At 44.6% G+C, this 21,031-nt stretch overlaps 1 protein-coding gene across 1 annotated transcript; it reads left to right on the top strand.

The window, feature by feature from the left end:
* Positions 1-462: 462 nt before the first annotated feature.
* Positions 463-1,757, top strand: LOC109740825 (homeobox-leucine zipper protein HOX14). The gene is made up of 3 exons (XM_020299873.3): positions 463-701; positions 832-1,193; positions 1,297-1,757. Exons 1-3 carry the CDS (start codon positions 641-643, stop codon positions 1,588-1,590), a joined length of 717 nt encoding a protein of 238 aa, XP_020155462.1. The 5' UTR covers positions 463-640; the 3' UTR covers positions 1,591-1,757.
* The last annotated feature ends 19,274 nt before the right edge of the window (positions 1,758-21,031 follow it).

Genomic DNA, 21,031 nt, shown 5'->3' with positions numbered 1-21,031 from the left:
ACCGGATAAAGTGACGGATAATCTGTTTGATTTTCGATCGCTCCAAGTAAATTGATGCATGCATATACGCTTTCCTTTCCGTGCTGCAAATTAACTGAACTTGTTGCTTTTTTTTTTCGGGTAACAAAACTGAACTTGCTGAAACATGTCATCAGAAGAAGATATGTACTCGAAAGAAATGCAGAACTCAGTAAATCAATCTCCAAAATTACGTGATATAGACTATAGAGTTCGTCAGCAAACACCCGCAAAAAAAAAAAAGAGTTCGTCAGCAACGAGAGCAGATAAGGGCGCCGGCGAGCGAGGAAGTGAGTGAGTGCAACAGTATACGTAGTACTTGGCTGCATCATACGTTTGCATCTCCCCGCCGGACGGCCTGGCTCGGAAAGCACCTAGCCCGAGCCCCACCGGCGATTGCCGCTGGCACCTTTGCCACCTATATATATTATTCCTAGGTCTCTCCCTCGAGACACGCACTCCCCTCCTCCTTACTTAACATCAAATAGTGCCTTGCGGTGGTCCTCCTCTCGATCCAGTTCCTCACCACACCAACACAACACAACCCACCGGGCCTCCCCTCTAACCTCCCCACCAGGCCACCACCCCCCTTCTCTCCCCTCCTCAGCTCCCAACAGCAAGCATGGACAAGCAGCAGGTCTTTGGTTCCTCCTACGTGGACATGCCTTTCTTCGCGGCCAATGGTACGTACGACGCCGCGCGCGCCCGGTGTTTCTTTGCGCATGCGATGATGCGGCTGCTGTAGCTTCAGTTTCACCGGCCGGCAGCCCAGGACACGCATGTGATGCCTTTTTTTCGATTCCGTGTGTGTAGGTGCAGCCACGGCACAGGGGGAGAGCCGGCCGAGGGCGCGGCGCAGGAGGCGGAGGGCGGCGAGGTGCGGCGGAGGGGACGGTGACGGCGGGGAGATGGACGGGGGAGGGGATCCCAAGAAGCGGCGGCTGACCGACGAGCAGGTGCATGGTCTGGAGCTGAGCTTCCGGGAGGAGCGCAAGCTGGAGACCGGCCGGAAGGTTCATCTCGCCGCCGAGCTCGGGCTTGATCCCAAGCAAGTCGCGGTGTGGTTCCAGAACCGCCGGGCGCGACACAAGAGCAAGCTTATGGAGGAGGAGTTCGCCAAGCTCAAGCACGCCCACGACGCGGCCGTCCTCCACAAATGCCACCTCGAGAACGAGGTATGCTCTCTCACACGCACACTCACACTGGCATACATATGGCGCCGTACATCATCAATTCCTCTCTGTTCTTGCACAAGCTGACTGACACACGTATGGCCAGGTGCTGAGGCTGAAGGAGAGGCTGGGAGCGACCGAGGAGGAGGTGCGGCGCCTCAGGTCGGCACCTGGGAGCCACGGAGCATCCGGCGACGGCGGAGACGCCGCTGGCGCCGTTGGCGCGTGCGGCGGGAGCCCTAGCTCGTCCTTCTCGACGGGAACCTGCCAGCAGCATCCGGGTTTCAGCGGCGCAGACGTGCTGGGGCCGGACGATGACCTGATGATGTGCGTCCCCGAGTATGGTGGCTACGCCGATAGCAGCGTGGTCGAGTGGTTTAGCCTGTATGGGCTTATTTGATATTGAGACGAGCTGGGTATCACTATCAACTGCATGCAGATCGATTACTATTCTAGTTAGCCATAGTGTTAATTAAGCTGGGGTGATCTCTAGGCGTGCCTGTTTAATTATGTAGATACTGTTGATTAATGGCAAAAGCTTGCAAGCTAGCAAGTGTAGTACTGGTAGCTCTGTTGAAGTTCAGAGATGATGTGTGTTATCATTTGATTACAACTTTTACAGTACTTGGCATTTTTTGGAGCCGTTCGTTTGTCTCGTTCTAACGGCGCATACATACGTAGTACTCGAAAGTACGCGGATGAAAGTACTCGAAAGTACTATTAGTCTAGGGGCATTTTAGTCCTAGGAAATATATGACAAGGTGGGGCCCTCTCGTCCAATGCAAAAACGCTGCCCCTCTCCTCCAATGCAAAACCGCCGCCCTTCTCCTCCAATGCAAAGCCGTCGCCGTGCTCCTTCCCCTCTTCCATCACCATTGCAACCGCGGCCATCTCCTAGCCTTCTCCTCCTTCTCGCGGCCGCAACTTTGCTCTTCTCATCTTCCACATCCACCCCCCTCTTCCAACCACGCAAGATCCTCGATGGAGCAGTAGATCCAGCACATCGGCGACGGCGAGAATGCCGACTTCGTGGAGATCGCCGGCGGCGAGAACGCCGACTTCATGGAGATCGCCGGCGGCGACCAGGTCAAGATGGCCAGGTTGACGGAGATCCGTTCTTGGTTTCACAACATATTGTAGATGAACTGGACGGCAATGGCCACTTTGAAGCAAATGACGAGGAGGGAGAGGGCAAAGCTCCCCCCCCCCCACCCGCACAACCGATGCACAAGGTCGAGATCCTCCTCTGGGCGATGGAGCAGGCCGAATTCGTCCAGCCCGTGGACCAGGCGGAGGTGGTGGGCGTTCAGATCCAGGGTAGAGCATCCACTGGACCAGGAACCCACGGTGCACGAGGTGGCATTGCAGATTGTGGAGCCTCCAACCGAGTCGGAGATGACTCCGAAGCGCAAGAGGAGGAGGACAGTGGTCGCGACATCGCTTCCCCGCCGTTCTCCACGCTTCCCTCGCCGCTCTCCTCGTCTGAACGGCGGCCGTAGCTATGTTTAGGGTAAGATTGCTGAATTTCATTCATCATTACTTGCCACTTGCTTAATTTGATTCTCTGCAATATGTTCTTGCTACCTGTGTACTTGGATCCGTAGCCTATGGATGGCAGCTTAGTTTGATCGACGAGGCTGGAATGAGTCTAGGCATATAGCATTGCTATGTTTACTTGCTATGTTTTGATGTGCTGGAGTGGTATCCATGATAGGAAATTTTGTCTGTCACCTCAAGAGTTGTGTTCAAATTACGTGATGCAATCTGTATAAATTGAACTTGCAATATTTTGGCTGCAAGAAGTGCCTCCAGACAAGTTCAGTACACAGTTTAGAGTGATAGACTCTGGGTTGACACTGAAATATTTCAATACTGCAAGTTTAGTAGATAGTTGTAGGCATTGAAATATTTCAGTACTGACCGGTTCACACTGAAATATTTGTGTAGTGCAATTGCAGTACACACGGGTACACACCGAAAAATTTCAGTAGTGCAATGCAATTTCAGTACACACGGGTAGACACTGAAATATTTCAGTACTGCAGTTTCAGTACACGCACGCAACCCCTGAAATATTTCGGTGTAGCAGTTTCAGTACACGCGCGTAGCCACTGAAATATTTCGGTGGTGCTGTTTTAGTACAAGCACGTAGCCTCTGAAATATTTCGGTGGTGCACTTTCAGTACACGCACGTATCCACTGAAATATTTCTGTGGTTCACTTTCAGTACACGCACGTACGAAATGAAATATTTCAGTGATGCTGTTTCAGTACACGCATGTAGCAACTGAAATATTTCAGTGGTGCTGTTTCAGTACACACACGTAGCCACTGAAATATTTCAGTAATGCACTTTCAGTACAGAGATGTAGACACTGAAATATTTCAGTAGTGCCCTGTCGGTGATCTTGCATCCAAATATTTAGGGCTTCCTAATGATTCAGCAAAAAAAATAGACATAAGCAGTGAAATAATTTTTGTAGGGATGTTGGCTTACTCATGTTGCCGTGCTATACAACCTTTTGCTTCACTTCCTATAAATGCTTCTTGCATGTGCTATGGCCTACATGTTGTTTACTCTCATCACAACAGTGATTTTACATCTTGCAAAGGTCTTATTAATTCAACATTGACTTCTATGAACTTTGTATTCAAATTCGTATCCTCCTACAGTTGTTGTGACAGATTTCCTTGGCATCTTCAAATTACCGTACTGTCATTTTTCCAATACCAACTGTATTCAATCTGAAACTTTCAGTTACTTATATGCTACAGGTGGAATCATGGATAGGTTGCTGAAGATGCTGCGCCTCACATTAAAAGTCCCTTGCTCAACCTCAACATCACAAGCTTTTTTGCATTTCTAGTTGTCTTAGTATTTCATGTGATGTATTTGAATACCAGAAGTTGTTATGCATTACAAGTTCAATCTGATAATCGTAGTACCTGCAGTCTGTGTGTTATCTGTTTTGTATGTGTGGGATCAAAATCTAATAGGTTCTGATTACTGTTTTCATGGCCTTGATGCTAAGTTAGGTACATGCTGGTTAGAGTGATCGGAGGGAAGGGTGGCGCTGGTGGGAAATGTTTTAGGGTTTTGTCGTCGTGATAACCCTAGAAAATTAATAAAAACGTCGAAAATCAATGGAACTAGTCATGGATGCTTGTGTGCCCCCTTGAGGTATACACCGATGTTATGATCAGTCAGTCTAGAGGGCAGTATAAATTCAAAAAAAATTAAAAAATATAAAACCTTGGAAACCTAGTTTTGTTTATGTAAGAGATCATGTGTGCCAAATTTTGGGTGATTTGGAGGTGGTCGAAAAAATCACCGCATTCCGGAGGGACCATTTGGTCTAACTTAAGCCATTTTTTGAACAAAGGTGATTTTTTTCCACCACCTCCAAATCACGCAAATTTTCTTTTACACGGTGACCCACATGTGCCAAACATGTCTATGAAAGAAAATTTGGAAAAATATATTTTACAATGCCCCCTAGGGTATAGACCGATGTTTTGATCAGTCAGTCTAGAGGGTAGTATAAATTCAAAAAAAAAATTCAAAAAAAATCAAACCTTGGAAACCTAGCTTTGTTTGTGCAAGAGATCATGTGTGCCAAATTTTTGGTGATTTGGAGGTGGTCGAAAAAATCACCGCATTCCAGAGGGAGCATAACTTAAGCCATTTTTTGAACAAAGGTGATTTTTTCCACCACCTCCAAATCACCCAAATTTTCTTTTAGATGGTGACCCACATGTGCCAAACATTTCTATGAAAGAAAATTTGAAAAAAATATTTTACAATGCCCCCTTGATGTATAGACCGATGTTATGATCAGTCAGTCTAGAGGGCTGTATAAATTAAAAAAATTAAAAAAATGTAAAACCTTGGAAGCCTAGCTTTGTTTGTGCAAGAGATCATGTGTGCCAAATTTTGGGTGATTTGGAGGTGGTTGAAAAAATCACCGCATTCCGGAGGGACCATTTGGTCTAACTTAAGCCATTTTTTGAACAAAGGTGATTTTTTCCACCACCTCCAAATCACCCAAATTTTCTTTTACACGGTGACCCACATGTGCCAAACATGTGTATGGAAAAAAAATTGGAATTTTTTTTACAATGCCCCCTAGAGGTATAGACTGATGTTTTGATCAGTCAGTCTAGAGGGCAGTATAAATTCAAAAAAACCAAAAAAATATAAAACCTTGGAAACCTAGCTTTGTTTGTGCAATAGATCATGTGTGCCAAAATTTGGGTGATTTGGAGGTGGTCGAAAAAATCACCGCATTCCGGAGGGACCATTTGGTCTTACTTAATTAAGCGTTGCCTTACTAGAAAATCAATGGAACTAGTCATCGATGCTTCTCATGTTGGTACAAGGGTGAAGAAAGAATATAGGTCCATTTGAAGCAAGTCGAGAAAAACTCGTCCTTCCACACGGACCCTTACCTCCTACCCGAACTGCCGCCGGTGAAGGAGGTGAATTTTTAGCCATGTTAAGAATAATTTTTCCTTGTTGTGGGCATGGCCACCCAATTGGATCGACAACGTGCTCTTCTCGCGTCACCTCCGAGAAGTATTTCAAGCATTTAATCGTATTAGAAAATCCATACAAATGCCGACAACCTTACCAAACTAGTCATGCTTCCTTCTCATGTTTTGAATCAAAGAAGTAGAAATTTTTGGGTCCATTTACATCATGTCCGGCAAGTTTGTTTGTACGTGTTCTCCGTGTGTGTGAATGACATGTGGGATCCACATGTAAAAACCCCATACGCAAAAAAGAGGCCCAACCAAACTGCCCGACGGAGTTTCGAACCTAGGGCATTAGTTTGTGATGGGGAGGGTGTTACCGCTGGGCTGATGATGCATGTTCATACAAATTATGTGCCCTCATATTTAAGAAATTCATTTACCATACCTATCATGTGTAACCACTGTTGGTGTCCACGTGTCAGCAGTTTGAAGGGCGGCGCGGGGCAAAGCGCACGCGAGGTGCACGGCGCAGGGCAAACCCCACGCGTTCACACTGTGGAAGGCCCTGGTAGGTGAGACAAATCACCCCCCTCGACCCCTCGGTAACTCCAAGAGGCAGCCTCATTCATTTTCTTCCCCAAATCGGTTAGAAAACCCTCGTCCTCTCCCACTCCAGCCATACCACCTCGTCCTCTCCCAAACCCTCCTGGCTTCCTCAGCAATCCACTCCTCCTCCTCGTCTCGTCGACCGCCGATGAAGCGCGGCCGTGAAGATGCGGCCGACGAGCCGGAGGCAACCATCGGTGGAGAGCAGTCTGCTGCCGTGGCTGCCGCCGCGGTTGCAGCGGCTGAGTCCGCCGTAGCGGCGACGGCTGACGGTGCAGCAACTCCTGTGCCTCCTCCCGCTGCCATCCCAGCCGTCGATCTACCAGTCGGAGAGTGTGTGCACGAGAAGGTGGGGGAAGATCTGGACAAGGAGACGGCGAGGCTCCATGAGAGAATCGAGGAGGAGTTGTACGGGGGGGGGGGCACTGTGGACGAGATAGAGTTCGAGATGGATGTGGATCCCAGGAAGGGCAGTGACTTCGACGAGGATGTCATCGACGAGCTGTCGGAGGTACTACTCTGGTTTTTTGAGATTTATTTTTCCTTCATGTACTCTGTTTTTTCTTGGCATTGGGGTTTTTCTTGTTAAGTACATGAGAATCAAATTCATATGGGCGTGCTAGTTGAAAGGATCTAGCATAGATTTTCTTGCATAATGAAAGGTGGTTTTTGAATCTAAATCATTTTCTTAAAGTATTGATGAGGTATTTCTACTCATGTACTGGCCCCTCCATAATGTTTGCGTACATGTAGGATTGTAGGGATCTAGCATAGATTTTCTTGTTGGATGGTGATTTTAGAATCTGCTTCATTTTCTGTTTCGAATAGACAGAAGAAAAAAACCACTAGTATAGCTAAAACTCCATCAAGCAGGCAGATGATGCGTTTGCAATATAATGGCAATTTACTGAATTGACACAGAGTTGCCATACTGATCTCTTAAAACACCACCCGTCGACTCATGTCCTTCTTAACTATCGTATGATGCATCTACATTCAGTTTTAATTGGTAAGTATCCTGTTCTGACCACTTGATTATTTCTTTGACACCATTTCCTGTTTTGGCAATTGGTCTGCCTTGTTGCATGAGGACAGAACCAATACCTTGACCTTATGCATCTGTTTAAAAAGTAAATGGTAGGGTCAAATAAGGCAAAGCCATAACAAGAGCAGTGACCAGACAATTCTTCAATGTTGTGAAGGCCTCAATTTGAGTATCTGACCACTGGAATGAATCTTTTTTAGACAACATGCCCTAAATACTCAACTTATATTTGTAAAACTAGAATTCAATTTCTGAATCTTTTTTAGACCACTGGAATGAATATTTTTTAGCATATATTTGTAAAACTAGAATTCAATTTCTGATTCCAATAAATAGAAAAATAAACACTTTGTTTTGCATGACAACATATCCTGTTCCAAGTTACGTTGCTCCAAAGTATTTTCCTCACCGGTATCATCAGAGTCACAAGATAAGGGATAAAGATAGTAGCCCATAGCTCCTTTGTAAGTACCGACGACTAGAAAGTTGGATTTAACCCTAACTAATTGCATATACCAATTGATGAGAGGCGTCGTAGCAATGCATTGCATTCCACTGTGATAAAGCTTGGTCTATTTTGACATTTTGATTATGTCGTAAATCTAGTATCGACGCATCACTTGACGAGCACACTGACATCAGTTTAATGTCAAATTAGTTGTACGAAATGACAAAACAATCTCTCTCTCTCTCTCTCTCAGATAGATGAAATCGAGCTGTATGGGCTGTAGCGTAGTTCTGCATTATGCGTTGACTTGTCAGTGTGCTCTTGGCATTTTCGTCCATACTAACAATGTTGGAGAATTAGTATTGCTGCTCTCAGAAAGAATAATGGTTTCTTGATTCTAGTAGATAGAAGAAACCCCCGAAGCCTTTTTTCTGATTCCAATCAGAATTACACCTGTAACAAGTATCAAGTATCATTAAACCAAGCCACATTATGAATTCTTTCATGTGTTAATTATGTACTTCTTGTGCACTAATATATCAATGCAACTATTCCACCGTCCATATTTATGCATGTCAAATTATTTGGGTCAATTATGTATGTGCATATACGCCTTATTTCAAGCAAATAGATAGTTGTCATGTTACACGTCTGTACTTTTCAAACATTCTAATTAAGAGCAATGTAGCAGAATAAATTAACTGAGTTCTTCTTTGTGTACTAATTCACAGGAGGATGACGATGATGTGGGGTATGACATGGACAGCAGGCACAGCAAGAGCCGCTACATCATGAGGCAACTGATTGCTGGAAAATTCAAGTACCGTTTCTATGGAAAGCTTGGCTGCCCCTTCTGTGGCAAGGCGATCAAGGGCGGCATAGATGGCTTGATGCAGCATGCTGTCTCCACTGGCAACTCCTACAGTAGGAAGCAAAAGGCTAGTACTCTGGCAAAACATGCGGCCTACGGGCGCTTCCTCAAGATTGTCAAAGTCAATGAGCCCTACTACATCGCGCCGCGCCGCCGCTGAACAAGGGAGACAAGTGATGTGCTGCTAGACTGCTGTTGCTGCCCCAGGACCGTCGTGTCCTTTTATGTTATCGGTATTCGCTGGTCGACTCTAGAACATATGGCCTATGGTGTGTAAGAACTTATGTCCTATGGTCTATGGTGGGTTTGAACTTACGGTGTGCGGTCTGCCATTTAACTAAGTGTTTGCTGCTAATCTGCTTAACTGTGGTCTAAGTTGTTATAGTACTATTTTGCTGATGCATGTTAGGCATTGTACAATGGTAGATGCTAAGGGTGATGCTTAGAAAAATAAACCGGGTTTTTCTGAAGCACCATTGCCTATTCCTGTAGGACAGACGCCTAGTTAAGCGTCTACCCTGTACAAATAAGCACCGGTGCTTAAGAAAAGCCTGGTTTATCTCTTTAAACACCTCGCCTAATCACCTTGCATTGTACAAGGCCATACCAACTCAAGTATCGTACGGTGGTCTATGTTATGTTTGCTGTGTTATTCTTCCGTTCTAGAATCGTACGGTGATGCATGCTAGGAACTCTACTACGATGACTATGGTAGTTATAGCTTGGCATGATTATGTTCAGTTTATAACTCAGGATGTTCCAGCCATATCTATGACCAGTTACAACTGAACTATGCATTAGTTTTTGCCAAAAGTAAAGCATGCAAATGATTGCCAATTCTACCTATTGCCATTTGAAGCTTTGTACTAAGGATGCATTAGTTATTGCAATAAGTAGAGGATGCTCATGTTTCCCAGAAGTGCCTGTTTCCACTTTCTGGTAAGAACTGAACATGTATCAAATTATGCTAAAAGTAGACCATGAGCATGAACATGTATCAATTGCTGCTTCCTATTTGTGTTTGAATGGGCTCAACATATCTGGTGATGGTTTAGGGTCTCTGCATGACCGTGATGATAACTCAAGATGTTCCAGCCATATCTATGACCAGTTATAACTCAACTATGCATTAGTTCTTGCCAAAAGTAAAGCATGCAAATGATTGCCAATACAACCGTATTGCCTGTTCAATTTTTGTACTGAGAATGCATTAGTTATAGCAGTAAGTAGAGGATGTTCATGATTGCCAAAAGTACATATATCCACTTTATGATAAGAACTGAACATGTATGAAATGATGCTAAAAGTATAGCATGAGCTAGATCATGTATCAATTGATGCTACCTATTTGTGTTTGAAAGGGCTCAACATTTGTTTGGCTATGGTCTTGTTGTCAAATTCAAGTTTGAGTTCTATGAGGCTTTTCTCCGTTACGAAGACTTTTATCTGAAACTGACATTGCTGGCTCCTATGCAATGATGCAAACCGGATCAATTAATCTGAAGAAAATAATTCAAAGATGAATAACAAAATTAGCAGTCAACTAATATTAAAAAAATTAAGTGGATCATTTAACATATGATCCACTTATGAGTTTAAGCACACAACCTAGTTAGTCATGCATAAAATAAGCGCAGTTTAGCAAGGGTATCCAATTGCTTAACCACATGAAGTTGTGCAAACCCTATGAGGGTTCAACTACTAAAAGAGCGGCCGACAACGATAAAAAAAAGCTACGATCAGGAAATACCTTCTCTCAGAGAAGGCGGCGCCGAGTTGATGGCCGCGGATAGCGCGTGGCAAACTAGAAGTGCCTGTATAGCGCGGTAGACGGCGGCAAGGATATACGGCGCATTCACGTGAGGACGGGGCAATGAGAAGAACACTGAAGTCCGACCCCTCATGGCAGTGGGCGGTGGCTGGCAACTCCTGTAATCCGTGTGAGCCCGGGTCTCCGATCTGATCTTGCAGCGGTCGTGGGAGCTGCGGATGGCACGGCCGGGTGGTTAGAATGAGGCGCTGTAATCGCGGGATTTAGGGAGGGGTGGGTCGCGTTGAGTTATGTGAGATTTCAATAATATCACAATGATATCCCAAAAGATCTAGAAAATATTGTCCTTGCTTTTTTTTAGTATTAACAATGGTTTCTTGGTGTCGCATATGCCCGAAAAACGCCATACGTGACAAAACTTGCAATACATGTTGAAAATGGTCGACATTGTACTAATGACCGAAAAAATCACGCATGTGACGAAACTTCCAAAATTTGTTGAAGTTGGTTGATTTGGAGATGTTCTACAATTTCACTGCAATATTACAAATTTATTTTATAATTAAAATTCAGTGATGCAAGGTTTTACATGTTTTTCAATTGTTTTCAAACTTAAACTTTTTACACATGTCCAAGAAAGGCAATGTGGCAAGGTTTTACATGTTTTTCATTGTTATCAAACTTAAACTTGTCCCATAAGACACGTGTACCTAAAAAAAGGAAGTGTTATTTTAGTATAAGTCAAAATGTCATGTAGGCAAAAAAGGATTTCATAGAAAAAAAGCCCACCTACCTAACATGATATTTCACACACCACAGCCCGCATACGACTACAAACCCAGTGATATGGGCCAGAGATGCAGGCCCGTGGTGGGACTAAACTCAGACGCACGTGCACCCAGCAGTGCACAGAGCGCAGTTGCCACGACAGATTGCAACTGCACCCCACCATAACTACCCCCACGTCCTAGACGAACCGCCTCCCCCATGTCCCCATCCCAGGCATGAAAAAGCCCCAAATCGACTACATCACTGCCTCATTCCGAGAACCTCCATTGCCGCTTCCATCTCTTTTGCAAACAACCCACAAACATCTCTCTTCGAAGCCCGCAGTCGCAGGAGGAGGGCAATGGTGGAGGAAGCGTCTGCCAAGCGTCATTGTGGCCAGACGTCCGACCAGAGCGGCAACCTCGACGTCGTTCACGTTCCCGGTCAGAAGCGCAAGTACACCGTAACCCTCAAAGGGGTTGCGCTCCACGGCAAGGAGACGCTGGAGGTCGTCTGCACCAGCGAACCAGACAAGGCCGACGAGATGATCTCTAGGATCAGGAGGAGCGCCTGCGGCTCGTACCCCCACATCATGGGCGTTGATGTGGAGTTTACCAAAGATGATGAACCTCCACAGATGGCAGCAGTTCTGCAGATCAGCGTGGAGGGTCTCTGCCTCGTGTACCACATCGCTGCGGCCACAAAATGGTGAAAAATCCTACTCATTCACCCTCTTCCATTCATCAATACTGCTCCCTCGAAATTTCATTAGACTAGTTTCATACTAGATGTACTAGTGTAGTTTGTGAAAATGGATGCACTAGTGCAGTTCCTCAAAGTAGATGCACTAGAATATATTTTGACCCTGATGCACTTGATTAGTATCTGAAACTGTTGCACAAGATTAATTTGTGAGGTTGATGTACCAGTGTAGTTTCTCATCTTGATTCATTAGTGTAGTTTCTGAACTTGATGTAGTGAAGTAGTTTCTGAACTTGGTCTGGTGTTATTTTCACCACCCAGAAAAACTTAAGAACTTGGTGAAGCAGAGGTATATGTTATTTTATTCAACATAATAAAACTAAACTGGCACTAAGAAAGCAAATAGATCATTGACTCAACTATATATTCCGAAAAGAAAAATAACATGGTGTACTTGATTTTAATTTCAGAACTTTGTGTACTAGTTTCTGAACTACATTCATCCATGACTTATACTGTATAAGCATCTACTCCATGTACTATTCACTTGTAAACCGTAAAAACAGAAGATTAAATCTTGAAAAATAAACACTAGTACTCCATGTATTCATCACTTGTCTCTCCCCTAGCAGGCCAAAGCGCCTCAAAGAGCTCCTACAGGAGGAGAAGTTGTTCACCTTTGCCGGTTTCGGCATTAAAAATGACAGGGACAAGCTGAAGTTGTCTGGTTTGGAGATAAACCCCAACAAGCAGATCGACATTCAGCGCAACTGGAGAGTTCCATACAACGGAAAACCATACGACTCCTTGGCTGATGTTGCAGCCAGCGTCATCCACCTATTCTACAGCAAGATGAAGAAGAAGATCAACATGGAGGCAGACCATAAACTGTGGGGGGACAGCCCACTGCTAGATTACCTCATCGAGTACGCAACAATAGATGCGTACGCCACCTACAAGTCATGGAAGATAATCGACAACATCAAAAGAGGTCTGGAAATTTCAAAAGAGCAGGAAGCGGACCCCATGATTCTTGAGGTTGCAGTTGAAAAACTCACATATAAAATGCAAAAAAAATATCCCAAACTAATACTTTTACAAGGGAGTGGACAACCAAATACCTGAGTCATACATTATGAGGAAGTCACTAACTGAGAGAATGAAGTATTTTAGAGAAAAGGTCACACGATACTAGACATAGACGACAATGCACACGCCAACATCAGGTTGATCGTCAACGTACTTGCTGTCCGACCGTGCGCACAATGTTGTAGCTATCATAGTTCTGCTTTGAGATCCTGCACATAAGGATATTATTAATGCCATGGAATATATTTGGACACATTAAAACATTAAATTATGGAATATTAGGTACCTCTATCAATTTGGCGCACGTACGTCGATTGTGACCATCTGCCTCATGACAATAGCTACATCTACCATTTGTTCTGGTTTTCTTCATCTTTGCGTGTAGCCTTTTCTTCGGAGCACCTCGGCCTGGCACATGCACGTGATCTAGAACCTTTTCAAAACCTTCACCATCAAGGTTAGCCGATTGTGGCATCAACGGGCCAAACCTAATGCTGTTACCCTGAGCATTAGTTGATCCCTTGCTATCAGCTTGTTCACTTGTTGATCCCTTGCAAACATCTTGTCCTTCCAAAACCCTTTTTAGATGCTGAAACGCCTCATCAGAGTTGCATGCCTTGAAACATGCTGTGTGACTAAAATTCCTTAGCTTACGGTACCTTTGTAGGGCTGCAGAGTATGCATACATCTCGCTCTTTCTGGTCGGTGCGAATGCACATTTTGCACTCATTGTCCACCTAGTGGGAACACAACACCTGGGCAGTGTTTCTTCTTGTAAAATTCCCAATATGTAAAATATGTGGGAACATGGTGTGCCTGCGCATTCCAATTTGCGGCAAGAACAACTGATACTGCGAAGCATACCTTCCTTCGACTCCGTGCGCACTTCGATCTTTTTATCCATTCTTTCCTTCTTAGACACAACGTATGTGGTAACCTCTGCTGCATCAACCTCTCTGATCTCACATTTTTTGATAGCATCTATGCTCCATAAGACCAACTTAAACACAGCAGGAGTGAAAACTTTCGCGGCGTGTTTCTCAAGAACTGAAGCATTTTCCTCTGTAACGGAACGGACTGTAAGGCCTCGACGTCTTGGAGAGCCTCGTTCAAGTGTCGCGATGCAAGGCAACGCTCATAGTGCTCTAGCATTTGAAACAACGTCATCTTAGCCTCAAGATGCGTATGTAGCACCGAGTTTAAACCCTCACTCCGCTGATTGCTGCTCAATCCTAGGAAACAACGGCCCTCAAGATATGGCGCACACCATAGTTTTCTCATCTTATACATCTGATGCAGCCAGGAGTCCTCACTTGTTACTTTATTCCGTTGTAAGAAGTGTAACCATTTTCTCTCATGCTCTTCCATGGAAGATGTATCATATATGAAAGATTGAAATTCCTCCTTTACCGCATCATCATGCAGATGGCGTACAATGTTCTGCTGAATGTGCCATATACAGAGCCTATGGTTTGAGTCAGGCACACCACCCTGATTGCTCTCTGCATTACAAGGTCCCCATCCGTGATCATAGATATAGGATGCTTCTGTCCCATAGCATCAGAAAAGGTCCGTAACATCCACTCGTAGGCCTGGCTTGTTTCATGTGAAATGATACCACATGCAAAAATAACGGTGCTGCGGTGGTGATTCAACCTGACAAACGGCACAAATGGCAGATTGTGCTAATTGGTTCTGTATGTGCTATCAAAAACAATAACGTCTCCGAAAGCCTCGTAGTCAAGTCGGGATTGACTATCACACCAGAACAGTCCCTTCAGATGGCCAGCTTCATCAACCAAGTACCTGAAGAAAAAATCTGAATCTTGCTCTTGCCTCGCCACCATGTGATTGATCATCGTTTGAGCATCCCCGGAAGAAATTGTTTCCTGGTTGTTAGCATGGCAGAAATTGTAAATGTCCCTCATAACGCATCCAACCTCATCATATCCATCGTATTGCATGCACATAATATCCATAATATGGTGTTTTCTGATCCCAGATTTTTCCATGTCTGCAAAGTCCACTTTCTGCTCATTGCTAATTCTTCTGTGTGAACGCAAAAGACACGATAGATCCCATGGGGCTAGAGGATGGTTGTGTTCATCGATGAAATCCTTGACAAACCACTGACCTATTTCCTCCTGTCTTGCAATCTCAAATTTAGCTTTACACCCTACACGAGTTATACTCCGTGGCCTCCTCTTTCTATCTTCCATCTTCCTCTTCATGTGCTTCTCTTCACGAACCCCTTCACGACTACACACAAATTTCCTTAAAATTATATGGCAGTTGGATCCATCCCACTCGAGATAGCTTCTACGGACACTAATGTTGGAAATATGCCCTAGAGGCAATAATAAAATGGTTATTATTGTATTTCCTTGTTCATGATAATTGTCTATTGTTCATGCTATAATTGTATTAACTGGAAACCGTAATACATGTGTGAATACATAGACCACAACATGTCCCTAGTAAGCCTCTAGTTGACTAGCTCGTTGATCAATAGATGGTTATGGTTCCTGACCATGGACATTGGATGTCATTGATAACGGGATCACATCATTAGGAGAATGATGTGATGGACAAGACCCAATCCTAAGCATAGCACAAGATTGTGTAGTTCGTTTGCTAAGAGCTTTTCTAATGTCAAGTATCATTTCCTTAGACCATGAGATTGTGCAACTCCCAGATACCGTAGGAATGCTTTGGGTGTACCAAACGTCACAACGTAACTGGGTGGCTATAAAGGTGCACTACAGGTATCTCCGAAAGTTTCTGTTGGGTTGGCACGAATCGAGACTGGGATTTGTCACTCCGTATGAAGGAGAGGTATCTCTAGGCCCACTCGGTAATGCATCATCATAATGAGCTCAATGTGACTAAGGAGTTAGCCACGGGATCATGCATTACGGAACGAGTAAAGAGACTTGCCGGTAACGAGATTGAACGAGGTATTGGGATATCGATGATCGAATCTCGGGCAAGTAACATACCGATTGACAAAGGGAATTGCATACGGGATTGATTGAATCCCCGACATCATGGTTCATCCGATGAGATCATCGTGGAACATGTGGGAGCCAATATGGGTATCCAGATCCCGCTATTGATTATTGGCCAGAGAGGTGTCCTGGTCATGTCTGCATGGTTCCCGAACCCGTAGGGTCTACACACTTAAGGTTCGGTGACGCTAGAGTTGTTATGGAAAATAGTATGTGGTTACCGAAGGTTGTTCGGAGTCCCGGATGAGATCCCGGACATCACGAGGAGTTCTGGAATGGTCCAGCGGTGAAGATCGATATATTGGACGAAGGGTATTGGAGTCCGGAAGTGTTCCGGGGGTACCAGGCTATGGCCAGCATGACCAAAAGGTGTTTCGGGAGCCCCGGCAAGTGTTGGAGGGCCTCATGGGCCAAAGGGGAAGGGGCAAACCAGCCCACTAAGGGGTGGTGCCCCCCCACACCCTTTCCCATGTTACTTGGGGAGGTGGGGCGCCTCCACCTGGCTTGGGAGGCAAGCCTCCACCTGCTTGGCTTGGGGGGCAAGTCTCCCTAGGATTTTCCCTAGGGAGATCCAATCTGCTTGGCCGCCGCCCCCTAGGGGAAACCCTAGGGCGCCTCCCCCTCTCCCCTTGCCCCTATATATAGTGGAGGGGTGGGAGGGCAGCCGCACCTCTTCCCTGGCGCAGCCCTCCCTCCTCATACACCTCCTCCTCCTCCTCCGTAGTGCTTAGCGAAGCTCTGCCGGAGAACCACGAGCTCCATTGCCACCATGCCGTCGTGCTGTTGGAGTTCTCCCTCAACTTCTCCTCTCCCCTTGCTGGATCAAGAAGGAGGAGACGTCCCCGGGCTGTACGTGTGTTGAACGCGGAGGCGCCGTCCGTTCGGTGCTAGATCGGATCTTCCGCGATTTGAATCGCTGCGAGTACGACTCCATCAACCGCGTTCTTGTAACGCTTCCGCTTAGCGATATTCAAGGGTATGAAGATGCACTCCCTCTCTCTCGTTGCTAGCATCTCCTAGATTGATCTTGGTGATACGTAGGAAAATTTTGAATTATTCTACGTTACCCAACAGTGGCATCATGAGCTAGGTCTATGCGTAGATTCTATGCACGAGTAGAACACAAAGTAGTTGTGGGCGATGATTTGTTCAATTTGCTTGCCGTTACTAGTCTTATCTTGATTCGGCGGCATTGTGGGATGAAGCGGCCCAGACCGACCTTACACGTACTCTTACGTGAGATAGGTTCCACCGACTGACATGCACTTGATGCATAAGGTGGCTAGCGGGTGTCTGTCTCTCCCACGTTAGTCGGATCGGATTCGATGAAGAGGGTCCTTATGAAGGGTAAATAGCAATTGGCATATCACCGTTGTGGCTTTTGCGTAGGTAAGAAACGTTCTTGCTAGAAACCCATAGCAGCCACGTAAAATATGCAACAACAGTTAGAGGATGTCTAACTTGTTTTTGTAGGGTATGCTATGTGATGTGATATGGCCAAAAGGATGTGATGAATTATATATATGTGATGTATGAGAGTGATCATGTTCTTGTAATAGGAATCACGACTTGCATGTCGATGAGTATGACAACCGGCAGGAGCCATAGGAGTTGTCTTAATTTATTGTATGACCTGCGTGTCAATGAAAAACGCCATGTAATTACTTTACTTTATTGCTAACCGTTAGCCATAGTAGTAGAAGTAATAGTTGGCGAGACAACTTCATGAAGACACGATGATGCAGATCATGGTGTCATGCCGGTGACGAAGGTGATCATGCCGCGCCTCAAAGATGGAGATCAAAAGGCGCCAGATGATATTGGCCATATCATGTCACTTTATGATCTGCATGTGATGTTTGTCATGTTTACATCTTATTTTCTTAGAACGACGGTAGCATAAATAAGATGATCCCTCACTAAAATTTCAAGAGATGTGTTCCCCCTAGCTGTGCACCGTTGCGAAGGTTCGTTGTTTCGAAGCACCACGTGATGATCGGGTGTGATAGATTCCAACGTTCGCATACAACGGGTGTAAGCCAGATTTACACATGCGAAACACTTAGGTTGACTTGACGAGCCTAGCATGTACAGACATGGCCTCAGAACACAAGAGACCTAAAGGTCGAACATGAGTCGTATAGTAGATATGATCAACATGGAGATGTTCACCGTTGATGACTAGTCCGTCTCACATGATGATCAGACACGGTCTAGTCGATTCGGATCATGTATCACTTAGATGACTAGAGGGATGTCTATCTAAGTGGGAGTTCATTAAATAATCAGATGAACTTAATTATCATGAACATAGTCAAAAGGTCTTTGCAAATTATGTCATAGCTTACGCTTTAGTTCTACTGTTTAAGATATGTTCCTAGAGAAAATTTAGTTGAAAGTTGATAGTAGAAATTATGCGGCCTGGGTCCATAAACTGAGGATTGTCCTCATTGCTACGCAGAAGGCTTATGTCCTTAATGCACCGCTCGGTGTGTGAACCTCGAGCATCGTCTGTGGATGTTGCGAACATTTGACATACACGTTTTGATGACTATGTGATAGTTCAGTGCGTAATGCTAAACGATTTAGAACTGAGGCACCGAAGACGATTTTGAACCATCGCGGAACATATGAGATGTTCAAAGGGCTGAAATTGGGATTTCAGGCTCGTGCCCACGTCAAGAGGTATGAGACCTCTGACGAGTTTCTTAAGCCTGCAAACTATGGGAGAAAAGCTCAATCGTTGAGCATGTGCTCAGATTGTCTGAGTACTACAATCGCTTGAATCAAGTGGGAGTTAATCTTCCAGATGAGACAGTGATGGTTCTCCATAGTCACTGCCACCAAGCTATTAGAGCTTCGTGATGAACTATAACATATCAGGGATAGGCATGATGATCCTTGAGCAACTCGCGATGTTTGACACCGCGAAAGTAGAAATCAAGTAGGAGCATCAATTGTTGATGGTTAGTAAAACCACTAGTTTCAAGAAGGGCAAGGGAAAGAAGGGATACTTCATGAAAAGGCAAATCAGTTGCCGCTCTAGTAGAGAAACCCAAGGTTGAACCCAAACCCGAGACTAAGTGCTTCTGTAATGAGGGGAACGGTCACTGAAGCAGAACTACCCTAGATACTTGGTAGATGAGAAGGCTGGTAAGGTCGACAGAAGTATATTGGATATACATTATATTAATGTGTACTTTACTAGTACTCCTAGTAGCACCAGGGTATTAGATATCGGTTCGGTTGCTAAGTGTTGGTAACTCGAAATAAAAGGCTACGGAATAAACGGAGACTAGCTAAAGGTGAGATGACGATATGTGTTGGAAGTGTTTCCAAGGTTGATGTGATCAAGCATCGCATGCTCCCTCTACCATCGAGATTGGGGTTAAACCTGAATAATTGTTATTTGGTGTTTGCGTTGAGCGTAGACATGATTGGATTATGTTTATCGCAATACGATAATTCATTTAAGGAGAATAATGGTTACTCTGTTTATTTGAGTAATACCTTCAATGGTCTTGCACCTAAAATGAATGGTTTATTGAATCTCGATCGTAGTGATACACATGTTCATGCCAAAAGATATAAGATAGTAATGATAGTACCACATACTTGTGGCACTGCCATTTGAGTCATATTGGTATAAAACGCATGAAGAAGCTCCATGTTGATGGATCTTTGGACTCACTCGTTTTTGAAAAGATTGAGACATGCGAACCATGTCTATGGGTAGATATGCATGAAGAAACTCCATACAGATGGATCGTTTGAACTCACTTGATTTTGAATCACTTGAGACATGCAAATCATAACGCATGGGCAAGATGACTGAAAGGCCTTGTTTTCAGTAAGATGGAACAAGAGAGCAACTTGTTGGAAGTAATACATTTGATGTGTGCAGTCCAATGAGTGCTGAGGCACGCAGTGGATATTGTTATGTTCTTACTTCACAGATGATTAGAGTAGATGCTAAGTGTATTTACTTGATGAAACACAAGTCTGAATTATTGAAAGGTCCAAGTAATTTCAGAGTGAAGTTGAAGATCGTCGTGACAAGAGGATAAAATGTCTGTGATATGATCATAGAGATGAATATCTGAGTTACGAGTTTGGCACACAATTAAGAAATTGTTTCACGACTAATACCGCCTGGAACACCATAGTGTGATGGTGTGTCCGAACATCATAACTGCACCCTATTGGATATGGTGCATACCATGATGTCTCTTATCGAATTACACTATCGTTTATGGGTTAGGCATTAGAGACAACCGCATTCACTTTAACTAGGGCACCACGCAATTCCGTTGAGACGACGCCGTATGAACTATGGTTTAGAGAAACCTAAGCTGTCGTTTCTTAAAAGTTTGGGGCTGTGACGCTTATGTGGAAAAGTTTCAGGCTGATAAGCTCGAACCCAAAGCGGATAAATGCATCTTCATAGAATACCCAAAACAGTTGGGTATACCTCCTATTTCAAATCCGGAAGCAAGGTGATTGTTTCTAGAAAAGGGTCCTTTCTCGAGGAAAAGTTTCTCTCGAAAGAATTGAGTGGGAGGATGGTGGAGACTGGATGAGGTTATTGAACCGTCACTTCAACTAGTGTGTAGCAGGGCACAAGAAGTTGTTCCTGTGGCACCTACACCAATTGAAGTGGAAGCTTATGATAGTGATCATGAAACTTCGGATCAAGTCACTACCAAACCTCGTAGGACGACAAGGATGCGTACTACTTCAGAGTGGTACGTAATCCTGCCTTGGAAGTCATGTTGCTAGACAACAATGAACCTAAGAGCTATGGAGAAGCGATGGTGGGCCCAGATTCCGGCGAATGGCTCGAGGCCATAAAATCCGAGAGAGGATCCATGTATAAAAACAAAGTATAGACTTTGGAAGAACTACTTGATGGTCGTAAGGCTGTTGGGTGCAGATGGATTTTAAAAGGAAGACGGACAATGATGGTAAGTGTCACCATTAAGAAAGCTCGACTTGTCGTTAAGATGTTTTCCGACAAGTTCAAGGAGTTGACTACGATGAGATTTTCTCACTCGTAG

This window comes from Aegilops tauschii, chromosome 2 (genome assembly GCF_002575655.3).
Source record: "Aegilops tauschii subsp. strangulata cultivar AL8/78 chromosome 2, Aet v6.0, whole genome shotgun sequence".
In the NCBI taxonomy this organism is placed as follows: Eukaryota; Viridiplantae; Streptophyta; class Magnoliopsida; order Poales; family Poaceae; genus Aegilops; species Aegilops tauschii.
This window is presented reverse-complemented; position numbering and strand designations above follow the sequence as displayed.

What these genes read in the sequence shown, in the direction of transcription:
- LOC109740825 (XM_020299873.3), top strand. Translation starts at nt 641, where the DNA reads ATGGACAAGCAGCAGGTCTTTGGTTCCTCCTACGTGGACATGCCTTTC. An exon ending in GCCTTTCTTCGCGGCCAATG is followed by an intron (nt 702 to 831) that starts GTACGTACGACG and finishes CCGTGTGTGTAG; the next exon opens with GTGCAGCCACGGCACAGGGG. An exon ending in AATGCCACCTCGAGAACGAG is followed by an intron (nt 1,194 to 1,296) that starts GTATGCTCTCTC and finishes ACGTATGGCCAG; the next exon opens with GTGCTGAGGCTGAAGGAGAG.